This window comes from Elephantulus edwardii, unplaced genomic scaffold, assembly GCF_000299155.1.
Source record: "Elephantulus edwardii isolate Elephantulus edwardi_28Jun2011 unplaced genomic scaffold, EleEdw1.0 scaffold00026, whole genome shotgun sequence".
NCBI classification, from domain to species: domain Eukaryota; kingdom Metazoa; phylum Chordata; class Mammalia; order Macroscelidea; family Macroscelididae; genus Elephantulus; species Elephantulus edwardii.
The window spans coordinates 20,388,054-20,399,582 of record NW_006399776.1 but is presented as its reverse complement, the minus strand read 5'-3'; the positions used below and the strand labels follow the sequence as shown (position 1 = coordinate 20,399,582).

General features: G+C 39.3%; 2 protein-coding genes across 2 annotated transcripts in view; one reads left to right on the top strand and one right to left on the bottom strand.

The window, feature by feature from the left end:
* The window catches only part of SUPT16H (suppressor of Ty 16 homolog (S. cerevisiae)), a 63,341-nt gene extending 56,303 nt beyond the window's left edge, over window positions 1-7,038 (top strand). The window contains exons 23-26 of the mRNA XM_006883113.1: window positions 2,914-3,043; window positions 3,545-3,674; window positions 3,946-4,023; window positions 5,705-7,038. Coding sequence (XP_006883175.1) covers window positions 2,914-3,043; window positions 3,545-3,674; window positions 3,946-4,023; window positions 5,705-5,850 — 484 coding nt within the window. The 3' untranslated portion in view covers window positions 5,851-7,038. The remainder of the gene's footprint in view (window positions 1-2,913; window positions 3,044-3,544; window positions 3,675-3,945; window positions 4,024-5,704) is intronic.
* Window positions 7,039-7,416: 378 nt separating this feature from the next.
* Window positions 7,417-11,529, bottom strand: part of RPGRIP1 (retinitis pigmentosa GTPase regulator interacting protein 1) — a gene marked incomplete at its 5' end in the record, with an annotated part of 74,259 nt that continues 70,146 nt past the window's right edge. Inside the window, 2 exon segments of the mRNA XM_006883290.1 lie at window positions 7,417-7,526; window positions 10,116-10,246. Coding sequence (XP_006883352.1) covers window positions 7,417-7,526; window positions 10,116-10,246 — 241 coding nt within the window.

Here is an 11,529-nt window from a genome sequence, read left to right as displayed (position 1 = left end):
CTCCCCCCAGGTCCATTCCACTATGCAGCCTTTGCTCTGGACTCCTATCATGACAATAATACCTAATCACATATCCCTTTTAAACAGTTTTCTCCATCATCTGTTCCAGTGCAGTATACATTATTTATCTCATCTTTCTCAGTCTTCCCCGAACCCTGATGTCAGTCTTGTTTTACAACAGTGGCACTATGCAGTATTTTTCCCTTTGTGACTGAGATATTTCACTTAGCATAATGTCCTCCAGAGTCACCCATTTTGAATAATACTGCATGGATTCCTTGTTTTTCAATGCAGCATAGTATTCCATTGTGTAAATATACCACAGCTTCTCTATCCATTTATTTGTTGATGGGCACTTAGGCTGTTTCCAACTCCTTGCTATCGTGAACAAGCTGTGAAAAACATGGGTGTTCATATATCTGCTTGGGTGGTAGTTACGGTCTCTTTGAGGTACATTCCCAGTAGTGGAATTGCTGGGTCAAATGGTATCTCTGTTTGCAACTTTTTGAGAAAGCACCACACCGCCTTCCACAGTGGTTGCACCATTTTATACTTCCACCAACAGTGAATAAGGGTTCTAGTTTCTCCACAACCTCGCCAGAATTTGTTGCTTGCTGTTCTGTTAAATTTTGCTATTCTTACTGGGATGACGTGATACCTGATAGTTGTTTTGTAGATCTCTTTTTCTATTGATTTATTTTGTGCTTGCTTGCCTCTTTGCAGGCCTGGTAATTTGTGATTTATACCAAGGCATCATCAAAGAATACAATTACTTAATTTGGTCTTTGAAAGTTCTGCTAGCATGAGTTTAGGACAGCTTTTAATTTAGGGCTAATTTGACCCTCTACTAAGGCAGTATGTCTTCCAGACTGTCTAATTTCCCCTCAGTATTAGAAGCCCTCTTGTTCCACCTTGTAAAAATAGCGAGAGCCACGTGGGGATGTCCATATCTGAAGGGGAACTGTCCATATCAACAGCATCAATAACACAAACCCAATTCCCTCGAGGTCAGACATGTCCCCCATACTGTATGTATCTCAGTATCAATCTAACTCCTTTATTGGGTCCACAACCTGATGCAATAGCTCCTAGGCTGCACCAAACCATGTTGGGGAAGTCAGAAGGTTGTAATCCAGGTTAACAGCAGAATAGTCAGGACAGCTTCCAAAATGTCCTCTCAGGCATCTCAGCCTTGAGCGTAATGGCTTAAGACTAGTGTTACAAGATTCTTAGTCCTGCTGGTATTGGCCCTCCCGAACCCCCCATCCCCAAATAGTCCAGTAAACTTGGGCAAAAGTTGCAAGGTCTGTTCGATTCATGTCAGATCTCTGGTTCTCCACTGTGGCTGCTGTGGCTGTTGCTCTGGTCCTGAAGGATGAGTTGCATTCTTTTGCTTGCTCTTTGCCAGCAGTGAAGTTTCTTCCTTTTATTGCAGGATCTGCCCAATTTAATGGCAAGACTAGCCAGTCTCCTTGTGGATAGGTTAACACATCCTATTCACATTCCCCCTGCTCCCCACCCTATCCACATGCAAAGTCAAGCAATGGCTAGGAAAGCCACTTTGAGTAAATCCTTAATTTCACACACCTTATGTCAACAGAAATCATTTCCAGCTTGGTGTGTGTTTCCCTCCCTCCCCCCAACTTTAGTTTGTTTTCTCTTGACCATGCAGGTCAGTCAGTCCTTAGCCAAAATTTGAAAGGACCCTGTGGAAGATATCCATCACTTTTCCCCTCTGTGTTCTAGCTGTCTCAGCCTCCTTGAATGCTCTCTCACCTCTTAAGTACCAACAGAGTCTGTTTGATTCCTTTTTTGTAGGTACTGCAGCCTAAGTACTGTCTCTAAATAGTAAATGGGCAGCTATAAAAACCTTGTTTGTTTTCCTTCTCTCAGGGATTCTAGTCTTAACTATTCTTAACCACCATTTGAAAACCATTCTTTCAAATTTGTCACAGTTTCTGGTTGTTTGAAAAAGGCAAATCTGGTTGCACATGGTTTCCATATATACGCATATATATGGTTATATATACATTATGCGGTAGTTTTCAGATTTTATGCTGATATTTTATTTTATTTATTATTGTTGTTAATAGTTATTTCATTTGTTTTTCTTTTGTCTTCTTATCCAACCAGTACATTATTTAGTTTTCAATAAAAGAAAGTCAGGTGAAAACCATTTGAGCACCCTCTCGGTGTAAGATACTTTAAGTACTGAAAACAAATTCAGCCTCTCCCTTCAAATAGAATTGCATCAGATAAACAAGACATGGAGAAAGCAATAGAATGTTTGAGAAAGTTCTGCCCTATTTCTTACGGATGATTTGGAGTTTAGGGACGGGATGAATCATGGAAATAGTTATGGATTGAGACTACTTGCTAATAAGAGTGTGATCAGCGGGGAGCTCTGGTGGCCTAGTGGCAAGGAGCTGCAACTACAATCCCAGAGGCGCACAGTTCGAATTCACCAGATGCTCTGCCGGGAAAGGAGGGACAATCTCCTCCTGTACCAGTCAGATCTGATTTGACGGTACACGCACACAAAAAGAATAAAAAATTAAAAAAAAAAAGAGTGTGATCAGCGAGATTGAGGAAAATGGATGTATAGGAAGGAAGACAAACAGGGGCAATTGGTACTTAAGAAAATGGAAGGAATGTGCAGGCACACTTTAACTTCAGTTGGAGTGCTGGTCATCATGAGAACTAGTACTCTGGGAGAGCAAGCATCAGGCATTTAGACTTGCTCTCTTGTTGTTGGACTTGCTCTGGTAGCACATAATGCAGGGAAGACCTGCTCTGTATACTGAAGGAGAGGTTATTCACTTCTCAGCGACGTTTATGACCAAGCAAGATGACATTGGATGTTCTGAGAATTTTCAAGGCTTATTTTTTACTTTGTAATATCACTTCTCTCAGTTCCTGTGACCTGAAGTATACAGAAGGAGTACAGTCCCTCAACTGGACTAAAATTATGAAGACCATTGTTGATGATCCTGAAGGTTTCTTTGAACAAGGTGGCTGGTCTTTCCTGGAGCCTGAGGGTGAGGTGCGTGAGTGCGGGGTTTCTGTCCTGGTTGGTACGGTGTTTACCCCTGTCATTTGGGCAGCACATAAAGAATCAGATTTTATTACTGTCCAAATTGGTTTTATAAGAAAGTGATTGGACATTGGTACTCACTGACACAATTTCTTTTCAATTACAAAAACTATCATCTTAATGAATTTCTAAGCATTCGGAAAAGATTATTTTCATTATTACCAAAAATCCCTTTCCTGGATGAGAAAGGATAAAATGAACCTTTGATAAAAAATAATTAGAAGATAATAACAGGAGGGAAAAACATTTGTGTTTCATTGCTTAGAACTCCATTTTTACTTTGTAACTGACCAGTAATTTTTAATATATTCTTTAGTTTGATCATCACTCATGATTTTTTTCCATGTAAATTTGTAGTACTGGTATCCTAAAGGGTTGAATTTCATTTATTATGTTAACCAAGTGAATGTCAAGGAAGAAAAATCAGTATTATGTTCTCTAACTCACCAGGGGAGTGATGCTGAGGATGGGGATTCAGAATCTGAAATTGAGGATGAGACCTTTAATCCTTCAGAAGATGATTATGAAGAGGAAGAAGAAGACAGTGATGAAGACTATTCATCTGAAGCAGAAGAATCAGGTTAAACATTTTAAAGAAAAAGTTTATATTAAGGAAGCTCTGGTGGCCTAATGGCAAGAAGCTGCCCTGCAGTCCCGAAGGTGTGCGGTTCAAATCCACCAGATGCTCTGCTAGAGAAGGAATGGCAAACTCCTCTTATGCCAGTTGGATCCAATTTGACAGTACACCAAATTTAAAAAGAAAAAGTTTATATTAGAAAGCCATTATAAACAGTTTTCGGAAGGGAAGAATTCCATTCTTTTCTTATCTAATGACTTAAATTTTATTCCAGACTATTCCAAGGAGTCATTGGGCAGTGAGGAAGAGAGTGGAAAGGATTGGGATGAACTGGAGGAAGAAGCTCGAAAAGGTAATTTTTTCATTTTTAAGAAGGGGAGGAACTGGTTTATTTCGACGCGAGTACAAATTTCTCCACACTTTTGTATTTTGAAATATTTTCTCTCATTACTATAGAGTTCAAACCAATTCATAGTTGGCATTGAGTTTCGAAAGCTGCAAATTGCACTAGAGGTATTGTCTGTCTCCCAAAAGAACCACTGGTGGTTTAGAGAGGCATAGTCTTCAGGTTAGCATAGCTCCTATGAGTAAGCTAATAGGAGTAAATGGAGTTATTGTAGTGCGTTTGTTAAGCAGTTTTTTTGGTTACCAAAAAGTTAGAGGGTGTTCTGGTGGCCTAGTATATAAGAAATCACACTACCAGTCCCACATCACCAGCTGCTCCACTGGAGATGGGCAGTCTCCTCCTGTGTGATTGATTTACAGCCTCTGGAAACTCACTGGAGGATTAGCTACGAGTTCCTACTTGACAGCACATGGCAGCAACACTCAAAGTTTGGCAGTCCCAATTTACCAGTGGTTGTTGAGGTAAAAGACCTAATAATTTTCTATAAAGATTACAACACCGGAAATCCCATTAGGCAGTTCTTCTCTTGTCCTATAAGGTCATTGTGAGTCAGAATCAACTCAATGACACAAAACATTAAGGATTAACAAAATCAGACTCATGTGAACAATAGCGGAAGGTAGGAAAATAACTATCAACAGATGAATGAACAAACAAAATGTAGTATAGCCATACAATGGAATGTTACACAGTTCTGGTGCATGCCACAGCATTGAATCAGCCTTGAAAATGGAGTAGTTGTGCTTCTAAATGTTTTGGGTTTTGTTTTTTTGCTTTATCCTCTTTATTAATTTTTTTTTAATAATTTTAATGAACATTTACAGAGAATTTGGATTTCCATTCATTCATTGCTGCACTTCTCTACCCGCCCAGCCCTCTTCCCCCTCCCCCCAGTTAGCGCCTCTCAGATGTAAAAGAAAGACTCCCTCCCCGGTGCACAATCCCACCGCCCCAAGTACATTCCACTATGCAACCTTAATTGTGGACTCTTCCAAATGTTTTTATGTATATTTTTCACCACAGTAGAAAGAAAAGCTTATTTGAAACCACAGTTACTACTTCATTGACCAAAGGAAAAGAAGAGTGAGACCTCAAATTTGTCTTAAGTAGGCATTGGTTATAAGCAGTTCCCCAAGCATTTTGCAGCGTCCCTTTACTTAATCATAAAATAATTTTCTATGTTGTAAATTAATAAGCTCAAGGGAGTTCTAGTGACCTAGTGTTAAGAAACTGTGCTGTACTCCCAAAGAAAGGTATACGGTTCCAGTCCACCAGCTAGCTGCTCCATGGGAGAAGGATAAGCAGTCTCCTTCTGTGCAATTCACTGCCTCCGGAAACCCGCTGGATGGTCATGTACAGTACACCACAAGACTCAGAAGGTTACATTCTTGGAAAAGGCCTCATATCCATTAACACGTAGCTCCACACTTTTAAATTGACAACTGTGCTTAGAAACTTTTTTTCCTCTCGATGTATTACCATCATTTGTTGCAATGTGTTAAGTGCCTGAGTTAATTAAATGACTAAAACTCACATCTGATTGCATAGTGCATGCTCTGCACCATTTCATGCCATCTAGTCTTAATGTATGGTAAATAGTTAATTCATAGTGCCTCTTTTTCTTTAGCGGACCGTGAAAGTCGTTATGAGGAGGAAGAAGAACAGAGTCGAAGTATGAGCCGAAAGAGGAAGGCATCTGTGCACAGTTCAGGCCGTGGCTCTAACCGTGGCTCCAGACACAGCTCTGCACCACCCAAGAAAAAAAGGAAGTAACTTCTGAACTTTGACCTGAGCTCCATTCTTCCTCCAGCCAATCCTGAAAATTTTACATGACATAGAAACTGTATTTTTTCCTTTTGTTTTATTTGGAAGTTTTGCCATTTGTGTTTATGGGTTTAGGGGGCCATTTGTGTGGACCAATCTACTCGGGGAATTCCAGGCCCACTAGGACACGTGCCAATGGCCCCATCCAGATGGCAAGGGCAGAGGTGGTCTAGAAGAAGGGCGGAGGCTTCCGCTTTTGATAAATATTGTTTCATTCCTCTCTCTTCCTGTCACCTTCTGCCAGGACATTGATGGCTTCCGACATCTAATTCTCTGGTGTCTTGAAGCTTTATTTCCAAGACACTGGTACAAGGTGACCCTTAACTATCTGTATCATGGTTCTTGACCAGCAGATTCAACCCTTCACCCTACCCTACTGCCATGACCTTCCTCACATCTCTTAAGTTCCATCTTTGTAATACACAAGGAAAGGCTCTTGGAATTGCTAACTGTTGTGATAAATCAGACACTTGAGCTAGTGAGGTAGATTGGGCTGGTGTCTCCATCAGAGTGTGTCTGTTTTCTTGCCTCATGCAGATTCTAAGGTACTTCTGCTGCCTTGGAAGACATAAGAAGCAGTGACACTCCCTGGCTTGGTTTTATCCTCTACAAATTCACAGACACTAGTAGAAGACAGAACTACCACTGTCTCCTTTCTTGTTTGATATGTTATCTGTGGAAGAATAGTCATGCCTCATACTGCTTCTGGTGAAATCTAGAGGTGGCTCAAAGGAGTCAACTTTTTGATCTGGAAGGGGCATGTCATGCCTTGGGCCTAGAATAACCTGATGAGAAAAGAGAAGAAGGGAGGCCACATCTGCAAAGCTTCCCAGCACTGCTACTTCCTTATTTTTACTTGTCTTGCATTGTCTTGTATTTATCATAGTTTCTTTTGAACAGCTTTTTAAGTATTTGAGGAGTTTTGTCTTGCCATCTTCCCCTCCTGATTTTCTGTACCCACCTACCCCACTGCAGCAGTTCCTTCTGTGTTCTGTGACTTCAGAGAAGAGGGGGTTCTTGGCTTTTGTTCATTTGGTTTTTTTCTCCCTAGTTGTAGGACTTGATATTTTCAATTTTGGAAGAACTAAAAGATAAATAAACTGTGGGATTTTTTTTTGTTAGTGTTGTTTTTGTAAATTCACTTTCTATGACAGACTTACTGTGCCTCCTGAAAGCAGGCCAATGCTTAGGCTTCACAAAATGCTTTTATCAGGTAACCAGGTGGAGTGACAGGGTAACTGCCACAATGGGCTCTTGTGTAGTGGGAAGTGTGAGGATGGCAAAAGATAGAACAGGGTTCAGATCTTTTGTTCATCAGGTCACTATGAGTCACACTTGACTCGACAGCACCTAACAAAAACATCACAAATATAACGTCCATCAGTCTTAAGTTTTCTTTGTTAAGAGTTAACCTACACATCACACCAGACCACATTTGTGGTATAGTAAGTTACTTTTTATAAGAGACTTTACTATGGTTCCCTCTGGGTTTAGCATGGAGAAGCATTTGTTCCATCATAAAAAATCTTGAGCCATCTCCTTGTAAATAGCACGGAGAGCAGCAGCAGCTTGAAGGGAAACCTTCAGCCTTCCTATTGGAGTGACTTTGTCTTTAGGACTAACAACTGTTGAGAGAGGGAAAAAAAAAGGTGTCAGTCCCCATCCTTCAATTTAAAAAGCACTTGAATACCTGCTCTCTGTCATGTTAGTTGTCATAGATACCAAATGAATTCAATTACTGTTCCATGGAAGGGGGGAGTTAGTTGAGAGAAAAAGAAATTAAAGGTGATTACAATCTAGTATGCTAAATGTTATGAAAAATAAAAGTTCAAGGACATGTAGAAGCAACACCTAACTTAGAATGAAGGGAAAAGAAAAGCTCAAGGACATGTGGAGGCAGCACCTAATTAAGAATGAAGGAATTAAGAAAGCCTTTCTGGAGCGGCCTTTAAATAAAGCGGGGGGAGGGTGGCGAGGAGACCATTCTAAATATGTGCCAAAACACAAGAACATGCTAGTTTGGAAAATTGCTAGGAATGAAACTGTACAGACATGGAAAGCCAGGATCAAGAAGGGTCTTGTTTTCTAAGGAATTTAGTTTTAAAGGTATTAGAAGTGAAATTCTTATTGGATTCTATAAAAGTTAATACGTGGAAAATATTTGGGAGATGGCCTAAGTAGATCAAGGAAGGGTGGGAAGAGGCTATTAGAGTAATTTAAGGAAGGAACTGTAATAGGGTTCAAAGTATAATTGGAGTGTAGAGACTGTAACTGAATTCAGAATGTTTAAGAAGTGTAAAAGTGGAATTTTGCGATTGCTGAAAGTAAGAGAACAAATCATGCTGGCTTAGATTACAAAGTAGATGATAAGACTGGTTTTCACTAAGAAAATGCAAGGAACATTATACGCAGGGTAGTTCTGAGTATGTAACATAAGAAGTGACATCTGTTTGCTGTGTCTCAGCTTGTTAGTACTCTGTGCAAGTTAAGCTGAATGTTAGATAATTTCTACGTTCCAGTTAAAACCCATCGAGGACAAAAAGGATTGAATAAGATAAAACAATTTACGTGAATAGACCCAGAATCCTCTCTGAAGGAAAGAGAGTGATCATCCAGAGAGTGATTTAGAGAGTAACAATGTCCTGAATTTGAAAATTAGCAAACTGTAGGCGTAAATTATGCAAAGTGCTTGGAATGTAAAGTGTGATCTTAGATGGTACAGAAATAGCAACAGTACTGTGGATTGATCAGCTATTTCAAGATGCTTAGTTTTTAAATGATAGGAGAAAAGACATACAAAGTTATAGAGAGATGTTTTCAAAAGCAGATAAACATGTTTAAACTCTGTGTAACAGAAGCCATAATTGGGAAATTGTTTTTCTTTTAGCAACTAAATTAAAATTGAAAAGCATTCATTGGTTTAGTGATTCTGAAACCACTAGAAGACTTAAGGACTTGTTCCTTAAGTATAAAAGGTATGAAGACTTGGAAAAGTATAACATATTTCGACAAAAGGCCTTGAGACCAGAAATTAGGAGTGAAAATTGTAGGAGAGCAAGAATAGCTAATAGTTGGCACTTAATGATGGGCACTGCCCTGATCACTTGAGCTGTGTTAGTCCTTTAACCTTCAACTATGAGGTAGGAACTGCTATTCCCATTTCATCTTAAAGGAAGTAGAACAAATAGGATAAAATAGCTTGCCCTAACTCATGGTTGGAAGAGAAGAGAATGAATATAATGAATCTTCAAGATTCAGGGAGCTTTTTAAAATTATTTTTTACGTGTGTACCGTCAAATCATATCTGACTGGTACAGGAGGCGATTGTTCCTCCTTCTTCAGAGCATCTGGTGGATTTGAATCACACACCTCTGGGATTGCAGTGCAACTCCTTGCCACTAGGCCACCAGAGCTCGCCAAGGAGCTTTTTAAGCAGTGTTCTTCAGTTAGTTATTGGTCAGGGTTTAAATACTTTTGTGTACAGAGTTGCTCTACATTGGGCACCTAATAGCACATTTATATGTAAATAAAGCAACTTTTCATGATACTTAACTGTGTAGTGTACTCATACTTTGTTTTTTAATTTCAAATACTGGTTCTAACTTAATTTTATTTCAACTCCCAATAAATTGCCTGCTGGAGTGAAGCAGAAAATGAAGTCCCAGGTGGGTGTAGGGGTACAGTGGTGAGGACTGAAACCCCCCTTAAAAGACATTCAAATACAAACATTTTAAAAACATGTTGATTTATAGCAAATTGTCTACCAACTTTAAGAATATTCTAATTCTGAGAAAATAGGATAAGACAAATTAGTGGCAGGAACATTCTGAAGAATGGTTCAGACTAATTGAGAAAATAAATTTATTTCGAATGTCTAGTTCAAGAGACTAGGTGTTATTAACTGCCTTTACAAACTTAAACACTTCTGGTATTTAAAATGAATAAAATTAAAAGAGCCTATCTAAAAAATTCCTTCTCAGATATTGGTGATTCTTAAGATTCTAATTGTCTTTAGGAACATAGGTAAAAGAAGAAATAACTAATGGCTGGTCTAGATAAATACAAATATTGCAGTTAGAATAAAATTTCAGGGTTTTGTCTCATCAATTCAGTAACAGCAGTGCTAATTAGGTACAAGGAAAATATGTATTATTAGGTTGAGGTCCTTACTTAAAGGTAAGTGAAAGAAAGAAGAACAATTTTGTGTTACTCACTGTCCAGCTCTTGTTGTGGAATGTCTTTTCCAGATTTTAGGATCTGCCAGAATTCAAGATATGCGTATCCTACTTCTTGACATTCTTTCTTTTCTTCGTCCATAGGATCACTCACCACCGTAAACTTGAAACTAAAGGGCAAACAGGTTTAACTTAACTCTTGGGCTTCAAAAATAGAATAAAGATAAAAACAATCACAAATTACAGAGGGTTTTTCTGCCTCCATTTTCTACAGTGACAGAAAAGTGAAGAATCTGTTTTGAACAACAAACACTAAGAAGATGGAACTAAGACACTTGAGATGCCAAAACTATCAAGATAGAGTCGTTGACAATTTTAGTGAAAGATTTTACATGGACATTGGAGGTTGAATTAGAGTTTAAAATCTGAAGCACTTGTAAAAAGACTGAGGTCTGCAGCAAATTCCTATGTATCAACTGTTGATATTTCTGACACCACTTGAGTTCCTGCTGACTAATAAGCCAATCACTGTGACTTTGCCTTCAAGGAGAGTGGTTCAGAGCAGATCTGAACTGCCAGGCAAGCTTAGAAAAGACCCTGGAGCTTGCCTGGTTGATCTTAATGATTCTCAGGAGTTACAGTTCCAGCCCCTACACAGCAAGCAGGTAGCAGAAACCCTAGAATCAATCAAGCAAGTTTTGGGTTTGGGGTTCTTTTTTAGATTTTACTAAATCAGTTGTGTATGTATCCCAATCCTAGTCGGTATCCCACTTGCAACAGTGATGGGTCAAAACTGTCCAAATCTCAAAAGCTGTGGCCATCATTCAGTGGAATAATGTTGAGTATCAGTTGGTCCCTTAAAACACTCAATGGCAATTCATTATTATAAAAGTCACAAAAGGATTGTGTAATTGGTAAGGATATAAAACTGCATTTCTTGGGGTTGTTTTGAATTTTGAACAATGGTACTACCATGTGCAATCCACCATGCCTCACATGCTATTAGTCAAAATGTAAAAATCCACTGCCATCAAAATTATTCCAACTCACAACAGTCCAATAGGACAGAACAATACCATAGGCTCCAAGTCTAAAGCTTTGCAGGGACAGACTGTCTCATTGTCATCCTGCAAAATGACTAGTGAGTTCAAACTCATTATCCTGCAAAGTGCCTGTTCAATCTTGAGGCTAGCAGCCCAACACTTAACCCACTGTGACTCTGGCTAGTGCCAATCTTGAAAGGAGTAGCCCAGTACTTAGACCGTTTGCCACTAGAGTTCCTTGTTGAGCAGCCAAAAATTACGACCTTAACTTAACCTAGTGAAGATTAATTGTTGTTATGTGCCATCGAGTTGCCTGCGACTCATAGCGACCCTATGTACAACAGCCCTAAACTCTGCTCTGTCCTGTGCCAATCGCACTATCTCCGACACTCCCATCCCAATTATCCCAG